Genomic DNA, 21,549 nt, shown 5'->3' on the forward strand with positions numbered 1-21,549 from the left:
TTTCTAAGTATACTATCATGTCATCTGCATAGAGGGATAATTTTACTTCCTCTTTGCCAATTTGTATACCTCTAATGTCTTTATCTTGTCTTATTGCTATCGCTAAGACTTCCAATACAATATTGAATAAGAGAGGAAATAATGGGCATCCTTGCCTAGTTCCTCTTCCTAAAGGGAATGCCTTTAACCTCTCTCCATTGAGAATAATGTTAGCTCTTGGGTTTTCATAATCAATGGCTTTTCAGAGGCTTTAATTTGCACAGGAAAAGATTACCTTACTCTCTCCCTTACCACTACTCATGGATTTAAACCACCAGCCCGAAACTATAGTAAATTAAAAGAAGCTCTGATGGTGCAGTGATGAGGCACTTAGTTACTATTAGAAAAACTGATGGTTTGAACCAGATTGAACCAAAACAAATTTGAATCAATTGTTTCCCCAGAGAATAATCTGTCAGTCTGTACCTATAAAGGGAGCTCTGGTGACCTACAGGTAGGGAACTCTATTGTCAATCTGAGGTGATGTGGTTCAAATCCAACAGCTGCTCTGTGGGAGAAAGATTGTCAATCTCTTCAGTGCAATTTACTGTTAAAGTCTCCCCTTCCTGACTCCTAAGATGCCATTTGGCGGGATAATTTCCAAGACAGGTATATTTGATCTTACGGTATTCCACAGTGTATTCAGTAATCTTCATCAACACAGTAATTCAATGATACCAAGTCTTCTTTTGTCTTCCTTGGACATTGCCTAGCTTTTACATGCATATAAGGTGACTAACAAGGATCAGATTTTGAGTCAGGTACATCGTAATACTCAAAAAGACATCTTTGCTTAATGTCAAGAGTTCTTTCACAGCATATCTGCCCCGTTCAATATACCTTCTGATTTCATGTCTACCTCTTCCAGGGGTGTTGACCATAGAACCATGTAAAATGAAATCCTTGAAAATATCACATTTTTCTTCATTAATCTTGATGTTATCATCATTGAGCTAGTTGTGAGGATTTTTGTTTTCTCTTTATAGAAGTATAATTCATATTGAAGGTTGCATATTTTGTTGTTCATCATTGTTTCAGATCCCCTTTGCTTTTCACGTTACCCGTTTATTTCACCGTATGGTTCCTCTAATCTAAGCACAGGTTTTCCCCTGAATGCTCTTAGTATTTCAGCATTCCTGTTCTTTATGGTGTTAACTACACACATTGCATAATTAGTACAGCAGCAGGTAAATATCTTTCTGGTTTTCTCTGCTTGGTGTAAGGAGTTGTACTGCCAACACAAAGACACACATTTTTCCAGTCTATTATCTGTTATACAAATTTGCAAATTCCTCCTGACTGAGTGCCTGTGGGTGGCCTTTAAAAAAATATGTTTTTAATTTATACTGGTTGACTTACAAAGTTTGTATACATTATTTTTCACATCAGATCTTTTATGGGTTGCTTTTGACTCAATGGTATATAACAACAATTGCTTTCAGCCAGAATCCATCTGACTTCAGCAATGAGCTACTGTGCTTTACCTCTTACTCTGAATCTGATTTGAATTTCTGGGACATCCCTGTTGACCTTCAACAGTAATCAGCTTTTAATTTTCGTCAGTAAAAATTCTGCTTAAAGAAGATAATAATGAAAATGTTTGATAATTTCCACATTTACCTGGATCGTTTTTTGTTTGATATGAGTGCATGTATCAGTCTCTTCCAATAGGTTACTCTTATTTCTAAATTTCTTGGCACAGGCTAATGAGTGCTTCCAACTTTGTATCTGTTTGCTGAAATATCTTAATTGGTATTACATAAATTTCTTCATCCTTTTTTTTTTTTTTTTACCACTGCCTTCAGTGCAGCTTGGACTTCTTCCTTCAGTACAGTAGGCACATGGTCGTATGCTCTCTGTTGAAATAGCTGACTTTTAACCAGTTCTTTTTGGTGCAGGGAAACTGTCCTCCCATCTTCATGTACTTGTTCTGCATTCTTTAGTATTTTCCCCATTAAATCATTCGGTATTGCAGTTTAAATCTTGAATTGTTTCCTTATTTCTTTTAGCTTGAGAACTATGACATTTCTTTCCTTTGGTTTTATAACTCCAACTCTTTGCACATTTCATAATATTATTTTGTCTGTATAAAAAATAAACCTGTTTTATGTTAAGTTCTCTCTGGGTGAAGAAATATCAATTTTTCCATAGAGCAAGGAAAACTACCACAATGGATGTTAGAAGTGAATCTGAAACGTGCTCTCGAACACGGAGTAAAGTTTAAAGATGGTCTTTCTGGGGCATGTAGATTTGATCCTATCATTGACAGTATGTTTCAGGATAGAATTTGGAATGTTCTTTTGGAGAATGAAGTTAGCACCATTCATCTTCCATTTGCCATTTCTGGCATACTAGACTATTTGTGCGATTACAAATGAGCAAAACTACTCCATTTTATCTTAGTAAAACCTAAGGTGCCAGTCAATCTTTGTGCATTTAATTTAATTTTTTTTTTAACATCTTCCAGGTTTCCAAGATTTATACTTAATATGTATCATGTCTTGGTTACTAATGGGTGATTACAGCTATTCCTTGTCATTTTGAGTCATGCCATATCAGCAAATGCAGACCCCAAAAGCTTTATTCCATCCATATAATTAAGGTCAACTCTCCTTTGAAAAGGTAGCTCTTCTTAATCACATTTTGAGCACTTTCCAACCTAAGGCGCTCAGCTGTGCTGTGTTGAGGCAGCGCTCTGCTGCTGTTCATCAGGGTTTTGATGGTCAGTTTAGATTGTCAGATTTTCCCATTCGAGTCTTCATCTGGAAGTTTTATGAAACCTCTTCACACTGGGTGACCTTCCTCCTGTGTGAAATACCACTTGCTTAGCTTCCAGCATCACAGCAGTATTTAAGTCATCAGAGTGTGGCAGAATGACAGATGTTAATGACGGAGTTAAGTTTTACCTAGTACTTTTGTTGTTAAATTATCACATGTTCAAACTGGACTTTTACGTTTCCTATAGTGGATGCTCTGATGGCCTAGTGGTAAGAAACTGCTGCAAGGCACGTGGTTCAAATCCACCAATTGTTTCATAGGAGAAAGATGGACAGTCCCCTCCTGTGCAGTTAAATGCTTCTGAAAACACACTGGAGAGTCAGCTCCACTCAATGGTACACAACAACAACATACTGAGATAGAGAGCTGTGGTGGCCGAGTAGGAAGAAGCTGCACTGTTCTGAATCCACCAGCTGCTCTGGAAGAAGGATGGGAAGTCTCCTCCTGTGCGATTTACAGCCTTTGAAAATGTGCTGGAGAATCAGCAGTCAGTCAGTTCTGAGTTGATGGAAAATAACAGCAGTGTAATAAAATAGATTTTTCAGATATATACAGCAGTGGGAGGATATAAAGAATATCATTCACGAAGAATACAAAAGGTCATTACAAAGACAAGAGGAAGGAAAGACCAAGATGAAACTCAGAAGAGACTCTAAATATTGGACTAGAATGCCAAGAAGTCAAAGGAAAGGGAAGAAGCCAGGAAGTTAGGAGCTGAACAGAAAATTTCAAAGGGTGACTTGTGAAGACAAATCAAAGTGGTATAATGAAATGTGCAAAGAGCTGGATTCAGAAAATCAAAAGGGCTGAGCTTGCTCAGCATTTCTTAAGCTGAAGGAACCAAAGAACAAATTCAAGCCACAAGTTGTAATACTTAGAGATGCAAGGGGTAGAATATTAAATGATCCAAGAAGCATTAAAAGAATATAGATGTACACAAAGTCACTCTACCAATATGAATTGGCTGGCACAGAAGAATTTCGTGAAACAACATATGACCAAAGCACAGTGGTGATGAAGGAGGAAGTTCAAGCCACCCTGAAGGACTTGGCAAAAACAAGACCCTAGGAATTGATGGAATACCAATGGTCATATTTTAGCAAACAGGTGCTGCCTAGACATGCTCACCAGGTTGTGCCAAGAAATCTGGAGAACAACTGCCCGGACAGCTGACTGGAAGAGATCCATATTATGATTCACAGAAAAGGTGACCCCACAGAGTGTGGAAAACTATTGTACAACATTACTCATATCACACAGAAGCAAAATCCTGTGGAAGAGTATCCAAAACCAGCTGGTACAGTTCGTTGGCAGAGAACTACCAGAAATAGAAACTGGGTTTTTTAGAGGCTGGGTCACTAGAGACATTATTGCCAATGTCAGATAAATCTTGGCAGAAAGCTAAGAGTACCACAGGAATGTCTTTCTGTGTTTCATTGACTATGCAAAAGCATTTGACTGTGTAGACCACAACAAATTGTGACTAACTTGGAGAAAAATGGGAATCCAAGAACACTTGATCATGTTCATGCTAAACCTATACTTGGACCAGGAAGCAATCCTCAGAAAAGAGGAAGGAAACACTGCACAATTCAAAATCAGGAAAGGAGTGTGTCAGGGATGTGTCTTGTTGCCACTTTCTTTCAATTTGTATGCAAAACACATCATCTGGAGGCTAAGTTTTATGAGAATGGATGTGGCATCAGGATTGGAAGAAGACTCATCAACAACCTGCATTATGCATATGACACAACCTTCCTTGCCGAAACTGAAGAGGACCTGAAGTATTTGCTGCAGAAAGTCAAGGACTGTAGTCTTTAATATGAATTGAAGCTCAACATCAAGAAGACAAGTATTTTCACCATTGGGTCAATTAGCAGCACTAGAGTAGAAGTCGAAATGATCGAGGTTGTTAACAATCTTAGCTTGCTCAACTCCCCAGTCAACACTCTTGGCATCAGCAGTCAGAAAATCAAAAGACAAATTGCATTTGGGAAGTCTTTTGTCAGGGATCTTTCCAAAGAGCTAGAGTAATAATGTCAGTATAGGGACCAAGGTGTGCCTGATTCAGGCCAGAGTCTTCACAATTATTTATTATGTGTTAGAGATCTGTACAATGTCTAGGGATGCCTCTGAGCTTTGATGCTGGAGAATTTTCATGGAAAAGGTGAAACCAAGTTTTCCCCTTGAGGCCAGCATTTTGAAGCTCCATCTCACATACTTTGGGCCATGAGGGACCAGTTCTTGGAGAAGAACATCATCCTTGGAAGGGTATTGACCCACTGTTCCTTTGTTCAGCTTTTGTATATTGTCTAATCTCCAGAAGATATAAAATTACATATTCTGTAGAACATGTTTTAAATGGCCCCTCCTCCCACTCTTGTAGATACTTGTAAGTTGAAGGGAAACTTTCGGAACCCTTGATTTCACTTATGCCCATTTTTATTTTTCCCATTTATGGTATTTTGCTTTTCTTTCTTCTCTGTGTTTGAAATGAACTTTTTCTGTCTTTTTAAATAATATCTTTAATGTCATAGCACAATTAACTGGACTTTTGATCTTTAGTCTTCAATGTCTCAAACTTGTTCTTAAAATGATTTTTTAAATTCAAGTGGGAAAAACTCAGTGTCATAATTTGGTTCTTGTTGACTTGGCTTAATTTTTTTTTTTCCCCTTCAGTTTGAACTTGCACATGAGCAATTGATGGTCTGTTCCACAGTCTCTACTTGGCCTGGTTTTAACACCTCATATTGAGCTTCTACAGTGATTCTTTTCACAGATGAAGTCAGCTTGATTCCTGTTCAGTACATCCAGTGAAATCCATGTGTACAGACATGTCTGTGTTTCTTAAAGAAACATGGTTTTTTTTTAAAGAAGACACCAAAATGGATATCAGAAGAGACTGAAAATTACACTAGAGTGTTGATAAGCACCTAACACCAACAAGGACACTGAAAAGCCAAAGAACAGGAAAAAGATGTCTTAGTAAGATAAATGAGCAGAAGATTTCAAAGGGCACCTCAAGAAAACAGAGCAAAGTATGATAATGGAATATGCAAAGAGCTGGAGTTAGAGAATAAAAAAGAAAAAAACAAGAAACTTGTTTGGTATTTCGAAGACTGGAAGAACTGAGAAACAAATCAATCCTCAAGTTGAAACAATGAGAGACAGTATGGAAAAAATGTTGAATGATCTAGGAAACATCAAAAGGTAGTTACTGTATAGAAAAAAGAATTGTTCGACATAGAAATAGTTCAGTAAGTAACCTGTGATAAAGATGGTGGTGAAGGGAGAAGTTCAAGCTAAATGGAAGGCATTGGCAATAAATAAAGCCTCAGATATTAGTGGGATACCAGTTGGCATAATTCACGTAACAGTTATAGCCCTGGACATGTTCACTAATCTTTAGCAGGAAATTTGGAAGACACCTATGTGGCCAGCTGACTTGAAGAGATCCCTCTTTGTTCTGCCTCCCAAGAAGGGTGATCCACAGAATATGGAAATTATCAAATAATATCATTAATGCAACAGACAAGCAAAATATTATTTATGATCATCCAGAAGTGATTAGAACAGTACATTGACAGAGAACTTCCAGAAGTTCAATCAGTGGTATCAGGGATATTATTGCTGATGTCAGATGGATATCTGATGTCAGATGGGTATTTCAAATTGGCTGGAAGAAGAGAATATTCGAAGAATGTCTATTTGTGTTTAACTATGCAAAGATATTTGACTATATGGATTACAACAAACAATTATTAACCTTGAGAAGAATCAGAATTCCAGAATATCTAATTATACAGAATTTATACCTAGATCAAGAAGCTCTTTTCCTAACAGAACAGGTGAAATTGGGAAAGGTGTGCATGAGGGCTGTATCCTCTCTGCATAACTATTCAATCTGTATGCAGGTATAATCATTTGAGAAGCTGGGCTTTATGAAGACTGTAGCATTAGAATTGGAGAAAAGCTTATGAACAAACTGCATTATACAGATGACAAAACTGTATTTGCTTGAAGTGAGGAGGGCCTGAAGCATTTACTGCAGAGGATTAAGGTCTGTGGCCTTCAAATATAGATTACATCAGCATCAAGAAAACAGAAATTCTCACCACTGGGCCATCATGATAGATGGAGAAAAGATTGACATTTTCAGTGATTTCATCTTGCTTGAACCATGCTTAATACCTTTGTTACCAGCAGTTCAGGAGATCTTGAGACTTGTAGCTTTGTGAGAAAGTCAGGGATTTCTCAAAAGTATTGAAGAGCAATGATATCAATTTAAAGACTGAGATGTGCCTGATGCAAGACACAACCTTTCCAGTCACCAGCAAATAAAGTTAGAGAAGAGTCAGTGTGTTACAGTTGGGGTATTGGAGAAAGTGCTGAATATTCCATGGATAACCAAAAGAACGAACAAATGTCTTGGAGAAAATACAACCTGAATGTTTCTTGGAGGCGAACATATAGTGAAACTTTATCTCAGATTATTTGGAACATATTAGGAGAGACTGTTCCTTGGAAAAGGTCTTCATAGTTGCAGAGTTGGAAGGTCAGTGAAGGAGAATTCGCTCAATGAGATAAATTGATACAGAGTCTGCAGCAGTGGACACAAATGTGTCCAGGATGATGAAGGTGGTGCAGGATAGGACAGACTCAGATTTCTTGTTCATAGGGTCACTATGAGTTGTACTCTACTCACTGGCACTTGACAGCAACAGCAATAATGAATTTTCCTATAGTGTTGGTGACTGCTGGGTTGAAAACTGCCCTCTCTGCTATCTAGCACACCCTGAAGGTCTCTAATACAGCCTTGCCTGTGGTAATCTTGTTCTTTTGTTGTTGTTATGTGTCGTCAAGTCGCTTGTGACTTATAGCGACCCTATGTACAGCAGCACTAAACTCTGCTCTGTCCCGTGCCAGTCCACTGTCTCTGACACACCCATCCCAATTATCCTAGTCACTGAATCAATCCATCTCATAGAGGGCCTTTCCCTCCTGCACTGTCCCTCCACCCAACAAGCATGATGTCCTTCTCCAAGGACCGGTCTCTCCTCACAACATGACCAAAGTGTGTTAGACAGAGCCTCAGAATCCTTGCCTCCAAGGAGCCACCCGATTTAACCCTTTCCAGGATGAATCTGTTTGTTTTCCTAGCAGTCCACGGTACATTCAATACTCTTCTCCAGCACCACAGCTCAAAGTCATCAATTCTCCTTCTATCCTCCTTGGTCATTGTCCAACTCTCTGATGAATGACAAGTGATTATGTTCTTTTAGTCTCAGGTTTAATTCCTTATGGACACCATGGCAGAGCAGCCTATTGCTTATTCTCGCTTCTCAACAGAGGGATGATCCTTCTTCAGGATGGTTGTGGTTCCGAGTGGATGATTCCCTTTCACGTACTTATTATGAGGGCATGGAGCCCTGGTGTAGCAAAGATTCAATCCGCAGGTACTAACTTAAAAGGTGGAAGCTTGAATCCTTTCTGTAGAAAGACCTGGCAATTGGCCCCCATTAATATTACCAACCTAGTGAATTTTATTGGACAAATTTGCTTTATTATATAGGATGACTGTGATTTGAAGCAATACACATGTAACAGCAACAATAGTATTCACTGAGTGAAAATTACAGTCATAGACTCAGGTTTTAAAAGACAAAAACCTTCTTTTTAAACAGTTGTTAAAAAATATAACCTAATTATGTATTTTCACTTTTTATTCCTTAGCATAATGAAAAGCATATATGCAAACCCAAGAACCAACATTATTCTCATTGGAGAAATACTAAACCAATTTTCCTTACAAACAGGGACCAGACAAAGATGCCTACTATCAGCATTTTTTTTCAATATTGTCTTGGAAGTACTTGCTAGGGCTGTACAACAAGCGAAGGAAACAAGAGGCATGCAAATTTGGAAAGCTGTGGTAAAACTACTGCTATATGCAGACAATATGATAGTATACACAGAAAAAAAAAACCCACGCCAAAAAATACCCCAAACCGACCAGTTTAGTTGACTCCCAGAAAAAAAAGTCAATATCCAAAAATCAGTGGGTGTACAACCATGAGAGGATAATATCAATGAATGGAACCTCCTAAAGATCAAGTCCCTCCGTGCATCAAAAAATGTTTCACCAATAAGGTGAAAAGGAAACTTACTGAGTTGGAAATAACATTTGGTAATGCCATCTCCAATAAGGATCTTATAACAAAAGTCTGTAGAATCCTACAGGGCCTCCACAACAAAACCCCCCTGATAATCCAATTACAAAATGGGCAAAAGATAAAGACTTTCAAAGATGAAGATGGCCAACAGACACGCAGATGCTTAAAATCACTGGCAGTAAGTGAGATGTAAATAAAAACCACATTGAGATACCATCTCACTCAGTAGCATTGACAAATATTAAAAAGACAGCAGGCAATAAATATTGGAGGGAATGTGGAGCAATTGAAACTCTTCTACATTGTTGGTGGGATTGTAAAATGGTGCAACCACTCTGGAAGACAGTTTGACATTTCCTTGAAAAACTGAACATACAAATTCCAAATGACCCAGCTATTCTACTGCTAAGAAAATACTCTGAGGAAAATAGAACTGAGACACAAACGGAGATTTGTACACCAATATTCATAGCAGCATTTTTCACAAAAGCAAGAAAATGGAAGCAGCCAAAATGCCCATCAGCAAACAAATGAAGGAGACTGCGAATAAGCACTACTATTCTGAAAAAATAAAAATTAAGTGGGAGGCATAGCACTTCCTAATCTCAAAATCAACTACACAATTGTAGTAAGCAAGATTGCACTTCCGAAATAGCTTGCCTCCAGAAACCTATGATCCTGGAGAAACGATGAACGTCATACAAGTGTTCAGGTCTTTCATTCATAGGGTTGCTATGAGTTGCCTACAACTCGATGGCATTTAGTAGCAACAGCAGCAGCAACAACAACGTAGAGCTTGGTTGGCCTGGTGGCTAGAAAGTGATGCTACCCAGCCAAAGGTGGGTGATTTTAATCTGTGGCCCTCAGGCATGATTTTAATTGTTTTTGGTCAAACATTCTGCTGGGTCGCATAGCCCTGGTCTGTCTGTCCATTTGCTGTACAGAAGTAACTTGTGATTGCTGTAATGCTGAACACTCACACTGATGTGTCAAATGCGATAATGGTTACGCCTGGTGGAGAGTGTTTGTTGGCACTCCCTGTTAAAACAAGCTTGGAAGCAGGAGTGGCATCCACTTCCATAATAGCTTGCCTCTGGAAACCCTATGAAACTGAAGAAATGATGAAAGTTATACAAGTGTTCAGGTCTTTTGTTCATAGGGTCGCTATGAGTCACCTATGACTCGATGGCACTTAACAACAACAACTTCAGTATAATGACAGACACATAGACCAGTAGAATAGAATTGAGAATCCAAAAAAATTTAAAAAAAAAAAGAATTGAGAATCCAGAAATTAACCCATTAATCTACAGTCAACTGATATTTGACAAGGAAACAAAACCTATCAAATGGGGAAATGACAACATCTATAACAAATTGTGCTAGAAAAATTCAATATCTACTGGCAGAAAGCTGAAGCAGGATTCACATCTCTTACCATACACAGCAATCATCAACCCAAGGTGGATCAGAGACCTATGGATAAAATCCACAGCCATATGGATCATAAACAACAAAATGGGACTAAATTTAGAAGCTCTAGTCTGTCGCATAAATAGGCTTCTATAGCCAGAAATGCACAATCAGGAGAGGAAAATAACAGTGATTGAGACCTTCTAAAAAGCTGGTTCCTGTGTGCATCAATACTTTCCCAGTAGAGTGAAAATAAAAGTTGCAGATTGGGAAAAACATTTGACAGTGACATCTCATATAAGGTTCTCATGAGAAGTTTACAGACCACTAAAGGGCCTCCACAAGGAAACGACTGATAACTGAATGACAAAATGTGTAAAAGACATGAAAAGACACTTTACAAAGATAGACATTTAGATGGCCAACAGATACATTAAGAAATGTTCAAAAGCCTGCGAAAGATGGGATGAATTATGTATACTGCATTGAAACAGATGAGAGAGAGAACTGTTTAAAAGGATATGTGATTAGGTATTATTGTCATGACAGGAGTCCAGAATGAAGGGTGCACAAAGGAGTGGACTTGAGGGGAGGGATTATATAACAATGAGAGAATTTTTCTTTTACTTTTCAAAGAGAAGAGCAAGTTGGGGGGAGCGGGAGGGGTGGGCCGGGAGAAAAGTGCGACAATGAATGAATGGAAATCCAAAATCTCTGTAAATTTTCACTAACATTAATAAAAAAAAAGAAAAGTTCAGAAGCACTGACAAGAGAGATGCAAATAAAAACCACAGTGAGATACCTTCTCACCCCGGTAGCAGTAGCAAAGTTTAACAGCACAGCAGGCAATAAGTACTGGAGAGAATGTGGAGAAATTGAAATTTGCATGCATGCACTGCTGGTGGGATTGTAAAATGGTCTAGCTACTCTGGAAGGAAGCTTGGTGTTCCTCAGAAATCTGAACATGGAAATCCCCTATGACCCAGCTATTCCATTGCTATACCCCAAGGAAAGTAAAATTGAGATACAAATGGAGATTTGTATACTTGTGTTCATAGCAGCATTATTCATAATAGCAAAAAAATTGAAACAGCCTAAGCAAATTCAGGAATTGTGGTATATTCAGTGGAATATTTATTATGCAGCACTAAAGAACTGACAATTTTATAAAATATTACAGAATATGAAAGAGTCTAGAGAGCATTATACTGAGTGAACTGAATCAGCCTCATAAAGACAAATACTGCACAAAGCCATTATCACTAAATAACATAAAAAAATAGGGACTTGAGCAGCATGGGCATAAATGTTCAAAAGGTGAAGGACAAAAGGGAGCAGGGAACAGGAGGGAAATTATCAGGATAGCAGATATTAGTGAGCAGATTAGGGGGTTGAAGGAATAGGAAAGATTCTGGAAGATGGATGACAGTAGGCAAGGATCAATAACAATTATATGAAATACCATGTGTGTGAACAATTATATAAAGCACAGTACATGGGAACAAAACCCAGGATAAATGAAAGATTGTATAAAACACAATGTACATGCATGAAATAGTGCTTATAAATGATTGCATGCAAACCTGTAAAAATGTGACTAAAGTTTTTTTGCTATATTGATATTGGCCCTGTGATTAAATAGCAAGTAGTAAAGTGCAAAGTGTCAAGTGAGCGAGCATCTTTCGGCTTAAAAATTATTTCGTTTTTATGTTCAAGTGCTTCTTTTAAGGATTCTTTTAAACTCTTTAATCATAATTCACCACTAGAGAATTTTGGAAAACAGAAGTGAAGATCATGAGAGATGCAGAGAAATAAGTATAAAAGCTTTCATCTTTATAAATTGTTATTTTTTAATCAAGCGTATTTTGAGTTTCAATCCATTATATTTAGTATCATCTTTGTGCCTTTCTTTTTACAAAGTTGGCAATATCTTATAACCTTTTATTTTCCAAATTGTGTAACAGAGAACACAACCTGAATAAAAATTTTGATCAGTCGTGGCAATGAAACATACATTTAAATAACAGTTTTATTTGCACAAGTTACCATGTCCTGGGGGAAAATCCAGAAAAAAATGCATTTGTTTGAGCTGATTTTTCTATTTCTAATCTAAAAACTGATCCATCCAATAGTAAAGGTCTAGAGAGCTCTGGTTACATTTAGAATAATAGTTCGATTAGAAGGAATGAACAAGTGACTTGGCTGATTTAAGTTATTTGAAATAGATACCTTATAAAGTGTTGCTATATGAGTCTTAAGCACAATTATTTTCACTTGCTTAGTACAAAAATCTTAGTTACATAATTATTTCAAATCTTTTTATGAAGCATTTACTAAATGTTTGCCTTGTGCTAGATTGTATACCAGATGCTGTGCCAAATATAGTTAAGTATATACAGTGGAAAAAGACAGGTAAAGAATTTATAGCTTATAAGTAACAGAGATATAAACTGAGGCTTCAATAAAACCTACTTTTTAGTTGTGAACGTGGGAGGGAGTGATTAAATACTGGTGTAATTGTAAGAGACTGTGAATTAAAGTATTAAATTCTTCTGAAATATCTTGTGATATTACATGCCAAATGATTCATTTAACAAGCCTTTCATAAGTAATTTGTTTACTTTCTAAATCTTTGTTCAGATTTTCTGTGAAGATCTAGTCATTGTCCAGGGTGAAAGATGCTTTTAGTAACCATCTGACTGTTGCTTTTTATTCTTCTAGTGTATTGGGAATCAAAATTACTTGGAAATTAGTGAATATATTTACAAAAATCATGTCTGGAAACTTTAAGGTTGCTGTAATTTGAGTTTAGGCAAAATTAGACTAGCTTTGGGAACTGTATTAGGTTTCTTTTCATTGACTGATAAATACCAGTGAGCATTTGGGTTATGTGAATGGTTTTGACTTTATGAACTCTGCTTAGTGAACATACCCAGGAAACCTGCAGTAGCATAACACACTCTGGTTTAACAGAATACATGCGAGTATCATAGACTCATAGGTATTTCCAATTGAAGGAGACCTTAAAGTTCATATAAACTAACCAGTCAATGAGCAAAGTGACTTGATGGCACATAACAACAACAACCACACAACCAGTCAATAAAAGTTAAAGCTAACAAATGTTGATTAGTTGGTCAGAATATTTCAGAAATAGTTTTAATGTTAATAAATTCTTTTCTTTGTTTATAAAATATTTCTTTGATGAGTTTAAAATGAAATGTTTATTTGCTCTGAGAACTTTGCCATCCGTTCTTAATAGGCATTTCAAAGGAGATGACAAAGAAATTTTTTTATCAGTTTGATTCTCTTTTTAAAAATTTTTTTGTTGTTGCTATGTGCCATGGAGTTGCCTGCAACTCATAAAGACCCTATGCACAGTAGCTATGAAACCTGCAGTGTTCTAAGCCAGTCTCACTGACTTTGACACATCTACCTCCGTTGCCTCAGTTACTGCATCAATCATCTCATCAGGGGTCTTCCTCTCTTTCACGGTCCCTCCACCCTTCCAACCAGCATGTCCTTCTGCAAGTAGCGGTCCCTGCTGGCCACTTGTCCAAAGTATGTGAGATGAAGCTTCAAAATCATAGCCTCCAATGAGAAACTTTGTTTCACCCTCTCCAAGATGACCTACTTGTTTTCTTAGCAGTCCATGTTCAAGACTCTTTTCCAGGACTAAAACTCAAAGGCATTGATTCTTCTTTTGTCATCCTTAGTCATTGTCCAGCTCTCTGATGCATAGCAAGTACTTGTGAAGACCGTGGGCTGGATCAGGCGCATCTTAATCTCTAAACTGACATCGTTGCTTCTCAGTACTCTAGAGAAGTCCCTGACAGCAGATTTTCCCAGTGCAATTCTTTTTTCTTTTTTTTTAATTTCCTGACTACTGGTACCAAGACTGTTGATTATGGAGCCAAACAAGCTATAACTGTTAACAGCCTCAATCTTTTGTCTACAGTGGTGCTGTGAATTGGCCCAGTGGTAAGAATGTTTGTCTTCTTGATGTTGAGCTTCATTCCATATTGAAGACTATTGTCCTTTACCTTCTGCAGCAAGCACTTCAGGTCCTTCTCAGTTTCAGCAAGCAAGGTTGTTTCATATGCATGATGCAGGTTGTTGATGAGTCTTCCTCCAATCCTGATGACACATTCCTCTTCATAAAACCCTGCTTCCCAACTCATCTGTTCTGCAGGTAGATTTAAAAGCTATGAGACAGCATGCATCCCAGACACACTCCTATCCTGATTTTGGACAATAGTGTTTTCTTCCTCTGTTCTGAGGATTGTTTCCTGGTCCAAGTATAGGTTCTGCATAAGCACAATCAGGTATTCTGGGATTCTCAATCTATTCAAAGTTAACCACAATTTATTGTGATCCACACAATCAAATGCCTTTGCATAGTCAATAAAACAGACATTTCTTTAGTACTCTTTGCTTTCTGCCAAGATCCATCTGACATTGGCGGTAATGTCACTAGTGCCATGACATCTTTTAAACTCAGTGTGTATTTCTGGTAGTTTTCTGTCAATGTACTGTTCCAGCCATCTTTGGATAATCTTCAACAGGATTTTGTTTGTGTGTGATATGAGTGATATTGTTCGATAATTTCCACACTCTGTTGGATCACCTTTCTTTTGGAATAACTCTTCCAGTCAGTTGGCCAGGTGTTTGTCCTACAAATTTCTTGACACAACCTAGTGAGCATATCCAGGGCAGCATGTGTTTGTTAAAATATGTCAATTGGTATTGCATCAATTCCTGGGGCTTTATTTTTTGCCAAGTCCTTCAGAGCAGTCTGAACCGCCTTCTTTATCACCATTGCCTGTTGATCATATGTTGTTTCTTTAAATTCTTCTGTGTCAGCTAGTTCTTTTTGAATCAGTGACTCTGTATACTCTTTCCATCCTCTTTTAATACTTCTTGGATCATTCAATATTCTGCCCATAGCATTCTTAAATATTTCAACTCACGAATTGAATTTATTCTTTAGTTCCTTCAGCTTAAGAAATGCCAGTTAAGTTTGGCTCTCTTGATTTTTTTACTCCATTGGTTTGCTTACAAAGTTTGTATAGAGTGTGTTTCACATTTCATTCAGATTGTCTTTTGTACATTGTGTTTCATTCCTATTTATTATGTTGTATAAAATTAACCAGTATTAAACTATGCTATTACCTTTTCTTTCCAGATCCTCACCAAATCTTTCCCATTTCCTTTATCGCCTCTCCCTTTGCCCATTAAATTGTGCCACCGTCTGGTTTCCTCCTGCCTATCCTCACTCCTCTGTTCCCTTGCCCCTTTTCTTGGCTCCTCAGACACATTTTACTAGTTACCTTTCTATTCCTACAATAATGGTCTTATGCAGTATTTGTCCTTATGAGACTGAGTTAGTTTACTCAGCATAATGTTTTCCAGTCTCTTCCAAGTATGTAGTCATGTTTTAATTCATTGCCCCTGAGTGCTGTGTAGTATTCCAACTTGTGAATATCTGACACTTTCTCAGTCCATTCAATTGTGTTTAGGCATCTGGGCTGTTTCCATGTTCTTGTGTTATTAAGCAATGCACTTACGAACATTAGTGTACAAACCTCCATTTGTGCCTCAGTTCTCACTTTCTTGGGGTATATTCCAAACAGTAAAGGAGCTATATCATCCAGAATTTCTGTGTTCCGTTTTTTCAAGAAATGCTAAAGTGCTTTCCAAAGTGGTTACACCATTTTACTATCCCACCAATGGAATTTGAGAGTTCCTATATCTCTGTATCCTTTCCAGCATTTTTTGATTGCTGTTCTGTTAAACTTTGTCATTGCTACTGGGGTGAGATAGTATCACATTTTGGTTTTGGATTACATCTCTTATTGCCAGTGATTTTGAACATTTCTTTGTGTGTTGGCCATCAGAATGTCTTCCTCTGTGAAAAGTCTTTCCATGGATGATAAATAATTTAAACAGCATAAGGAACTTTTTGGTGTTTCAAGTCTTAAAATGTCTTCCTGGCTGCTATCTTTGTTTAGCTATGGATATGTCCACCTCAGTTGAGAGTATCAAATGTGATGCTTATTGGAGAATTGAAATAACCATAATTAACTAATTCACTGAGCACAAATAACTATACAGAAAGATATTTCTTTTTATAAAGGTATGTTTTTATAGAAGATATTGGTGATTACTTTTATAATTCATTTTATATTGAAAAATTTATAATTAATGCAATTATGCTAGGTATATTATTATTAAATAGAGAAGGCTAATGTGTTGTTTTACATGATGTCGCTGGATTAGATTATTATTGTTAGTATGTGCTATTGAGTCAGAATAATCCCATAGTTGACCTTTGAGTGGGTTTTCAGAGGTAAATCACATGAGGAGAGACTGCCCATCTTTCTCCTGCAGAGCTAGTGGACTTGACTACATGCCTTCAGCTTGCCCATGTAGCACTAGGCCATCAGAGTTCACTGTAGTTTCCATTACACATACATACTTATTAACTTTTGTCCATTTTTCATTTTAAATTGTGAATGTGAAGAATTAACTTCGTCTTCATTTTCATGCAACATAAAAATATTTTTTTTATCATCACATACCAACATAATTAAATCATTCTGAGTGATTTAGCATTATCAGGTATCATTTTTCCAGGTGGTAGACACAAACTTTTTCTTTATGCTCAGTGCTAATAAGACCAAATTTTGCAGTAACCTGTGAATTTCTTATTGCAGGTATATGTTGGGTCTTGCGGCAATCCCAGCTGTTATACAGTTTTTTGGCTTTCTGTTTCTACCTGAAAGCCCTCGCTGGCTTATTCAGAAAGGGCAAACTCAGAAAGCCCGTCGAATTTTATCTCAGATGCGTGGTAACCAGACCATTGATGAGGAATATGACAGCATCAAAAACAACATTGAAGAAGAGGAAAAAGAGATTGGCTCAGGTATGTGGTTTCATATTGATGTGAATTTTAAAACTCTGCACTGTTTTCATTTAAAATGGTATTATTTCAGTTGTTGTTGTTGTTTACTGTCAACTCAGAACCAACACATAGATGACCTTCTCGTGGGTTTTCAGAGGCAGTTGTTCCCACCAGAGGAGATTGCCTATCCTCCCCTTGGTTCTTTTAGTAACATTTGACATTTTTAAGTGATATACTGGTTTTATGTGTCTAACTACACTAAAATAATCATATTGTAATTTAAAAACAATATAATATTATTTGAAAAAGTAATAAAAAACCAAACAAAACCCCTCATAATGCTACTAAATATAGAAAATGAAACCTACTGCTGCTGACTCCATTCTGATTCATGGTGGCCCTCTGTAGCAGAGTGGAATTGCTATATAGGGTTTTCTTTGCTGTTGTTATTGTTGTTATGTGCCATCGAGTTGTTTGCGACTCATAGTGACCCTATGTACAAGAGCTCTAAATGCTGATCTATCCTGGGCCAACCTAGCCATCTCAAACGCACTTATTCTCACTGCTCCAGTCACAGAATTGATCCATCTCATCGAAGGTCTTCCCCTCCTTTGCCACCCCTCCACTCTGCCAAACATGATGTCCCTCTCCAAGGACCAGTCCCTCCTTGCAACATGCCCAAAGTATGTCAGATGAAGCTTCAGATTCTGGAAATGCATGATTGGGTTTTTCTTCCTTGGTATTGTTGGATGGGATTGAATAATCCTTCTTTTGATTAGTAGCCAAGTGCAAGCATTTCCCTACTCCCGAGCCCTCATAACATCATTAAGCTAAAGTCACTGCTGTAGAGGCAGTTATGACCCATTAACCCTGTGGGACAGGGTAGAACTCCCTCATAGTGCTCCCAAGATGACTCCTTATGGAAATAGACTCACATCTTTCTCCTGCTCAGCAGCTGGTGAATATAAACTGTTGACTTTTCTTAAGACAGCTGAGTTCTTTACCATTTATTTCATTGCCAATGTCCTTCATGCTGCTACTGTACTTTGATAATTATTTTTCTTATTTTTGGATACTCTTTTTAATGTAAATGTTTTTAGTTCCCATCATTGTATGCACATATATATGTTTTTATTATGTCTTTCTCATTGATCTCAAGTTATGACCAACTCATGACTGATGTGCCAGTTGGTTTTCAAGTGCTATAAATCACATGGAGGAGATTGTTTATCTTTTTCCCAATGAGCTAGTTGTGGGTTTGAACCTCTAGAGAGGCACAGGCTTTGGACTCTGCCACCAGAGCTCTTTCATGTGTATCTGTGGTTGTGTGCTGAGTTGGGACCGAACCATAGCTGACTCTTCAGCATGTTTTCAGAGGCTATAAATTGCACAGGAGATTACCTGTATTTTTCTCGAGGAGCAGCTGTCAAATGCAGACTGCCCGCCTTTGGGTTGGTAGTGCAGCTTCTTACCACCAGGCCACCACAGCTTCTGTATATGTCCCTAGGGGGTAGCAAAAGGTTAAAATTCTCAGGTAGTGACCAAAAGTAATGCCTTGGAAGAAAGACCTGCTGCTCTATTTCCAAAATATCAGACATTGAAAACCCTATCTATGGAACACAGTTCTGTTTCGACACATATGAGAACAACATGAGTAATTGATGTGAGGGTTTTTTTTTGTGTGTTTGGATTTTTTCCCCCCCATCATGTCAAGAAGACAAAGATTCTCGCCACTGGGCCAATTGGCAGCGTCAGGATGGATGACGAAGAGATTGAGAGTGTTCACAGCTTCAGTTTGCTCGGCTCCACAGTCAACACTCTTGGCACCAGCAGTCAGGAAATCAAAAAGCGTATCACGATGGGAAAGTCTGCTGTCAGGGACCTCTCTAAGGTACTCAGGAGCAACAGTGTCTCTCTGGAGACTAAGGTGCGCCTGATACAGGCCATGGTATTTGCAATCACTTGTTATGCATCAGAGAGTTGGACAATGACTAGGGAGGACAGGAGGAGAGTGGATGCTTTTGAGCTGTGGTGCTGGAGAAGGGTACTGAATGTACCATGGACTGCCAGGAAAACAAACAGATTCATCTTGGAGAGGATTAAACCAGGCTACTCCTTGGAGGCAAGGATTCTGGGGCTTTGTCTGACATACTTTGGACATGTTGCCAGGAGGGACGGGTCCTTGGAGAGGGACATCATGCTTGGGAGGGTGGAGGGACAGCGCAGGAGGGGAAGACCCTCTATGAGATGGATTGATTCGGTGACTGGGGTAATCGGGATGGGTGTGTCAGAGGCTGTGCGGTTGGCGCAGGATAGAGCAGGGTTTAGGGCTGTTGTGCATAGGGTCGCTATGAGTCGGAAACGACTCGACGGCACATAACAACAACAACAACAATCATGTCAATTGTTGTTTTGACAATCAGTTGTATATTTATATAAAGATCTGATACAAGCTAAACCTGTGAATGTCAGTACGTCAGTTTACGGGTGTTGTTGCTGTTAGGTACCATTGAGTCATCTGTGACTCATAGCAACCATATGTACAACAGCTCTGAAGCCTGCCCTGTCTTGAAACAACCTCACTGACTCTGACATGCCTGCCTCCATTGTCTCAGTTACTGTATCAATCCATTTCATCCAGAGTTCTCCTCTCCTGTGCTGTCCCTCCACCCTTCCAAACATGATGTCCTTCTCTAAGAACTAGTCAGTCCCCCCTTGCCACAAGCCCAAAGTATGTGAGACAGAGCTTCAAAATCCTAGCCTCCAAGGAGAAATTTGGTTTTATCCTCTGCAAGACAGACTTATTTGTTTTCTTGGTGGTCTGTGGTATGTTTAAGATTCTTCTCCAGCACCACAACTCAAAGGCATCAACTCTTCTGTCATCCTTAGTCGTTGTCCAACTCTCTGATGTATAACAACGAAATGCAAAGACCATGGCCTGGATCTGGTGCACCATAATGTCCAGACTGTCATTGTTGCTTCTCTGTATTCTGGAGAAGTCCCCTACAGCAAATTTACGTGATGCAATTTGTTTTTTGATCTCCTGAATGCTTGTGCCAAGAGAGTTAATTGTGGAGTCGAGCAAGCTGTAATTGTAAACAACCTTAATCTCTTTTCCATCTATCATGGTGCTACCAATAGCCCCAGTGATGAGAATATTTGTCTTCTTGATGTTGAGCTTCAATTCATATTAAAGACATGTCCTTGACATGCTGCAGCTTCAGGTCCTCCTCAGTTTTAGCAAGAAAGGTTGTATCATCTACATAATGTAGGTTGTTGATGAGTCTTCTTCCAATCCTGATGTCACATTTCTCCTCATAAAGCCCAGGTTCCCAAATGATCTGTTCTGAATATATATATTGAAAAGGTTATGGAGACAGGATGCATCCTGGACACATTGCTGTTCTGATTTTGAACCATGCAGCTGTTTTTTTGCTCTGTTCTGAGAACTGCTTCCTGGTGTGATTATAGGTTTTGCACGAACACAATCAAGTGTTCTGCCATTTCCATTTGCCTCAAGGTGAGCCACAGTTTGTTTTCTACAGTTGTTTTCACAATGTGTTTCTACTTACTGTAAAAGGTGAAAAACTTTTGAAGTCTAGAAAAACAAGCCAGTCCAGGTGAGCTCTAGCTCTCATAGGATTCATACAGAGTTCAGAGAGTTGGAACTTACTGGACTGGCTTGTTTTTCAGAGAATCTCAAGGTCTCAAATAAGTTTTACACTTTGAGAAGCCCATACTCTTAACCACTTTCCTATCCATCTCTATTAGTGGAAAATACTGGTTTTCCTCCTCTAACAGGTTTCTGCTTTAGGTTCTAGCTGTCATAAGTTCTACACTGTGTGTGTATATACACACACTCATATACATAGATACTTTTAATATAATATATAACTAGTATATTTACTATTACATATCATTATATATACTATTATTGTTGTGTACCATCGAGTCAGGACTCACCCATAGCTGACCCTCCAGAGGTTTTTCAGAGGCAATTAATCACTTGGGAAGAGATTGCCCATCTTTCTCCTGTGGAACATCTGGTGGATGTGAACCTTATACCTATATATGTGTCTGTATATTCAAACCGAATGTATGTATATATTATTCATCTTCCATATTCATGAAAATAATAATGGTATGAACCATTGCCAAAAAACTTTCTTAACTAATGGAATTGATTATTAATTTATCAATTTCAAGATTTGTATTGTTTGAAGTGTTATCATCTTGTTTAAT

General features: G+C 38.1%; 1 protein-coding gene across 1 annotated transcript in view; it reads left to right on the forward strand.

The window, feature by feature from the left end:
• Positions 1 to 21,549, forward strand: part of SLC2A13 (solute carrier family 2 (facilitated glucose transporter), member 13) — a 582,019-nt gene that overhangs the window by 118,350 nt on the left and 442,120 nt on the right. The window contains exon 3 of the mRNA XM_006888200.1: positions 17,120 to 17,328. Within this exon, the coding sequence (XP_006888262.1) occupies positions 17,120 to 17,328 (209 nt within the window). The remainder of the gene's footprint in view (positions 1 to 17,119; positions 17,329 to 21,549) is intronic.

This window comes from Elephantulus edwardii, unplaced genomic scaffold (genome assembly GCF_000299155.1).
Source record: "Elephantulus edwardii isolate Elephantulus edwardi_28Jun2011 unplaced genomic scaffold, EleEdw1.0 scaffold00065, whole genome shotgun sequence".
In the NCBI taxonomy this organism is placed as follows: Eukaryota; Metazoa; Chordata; class Mammalia; order Macroscelidea; family Macroscelididae; genus Elephantulus; species Elephantulus edwardii.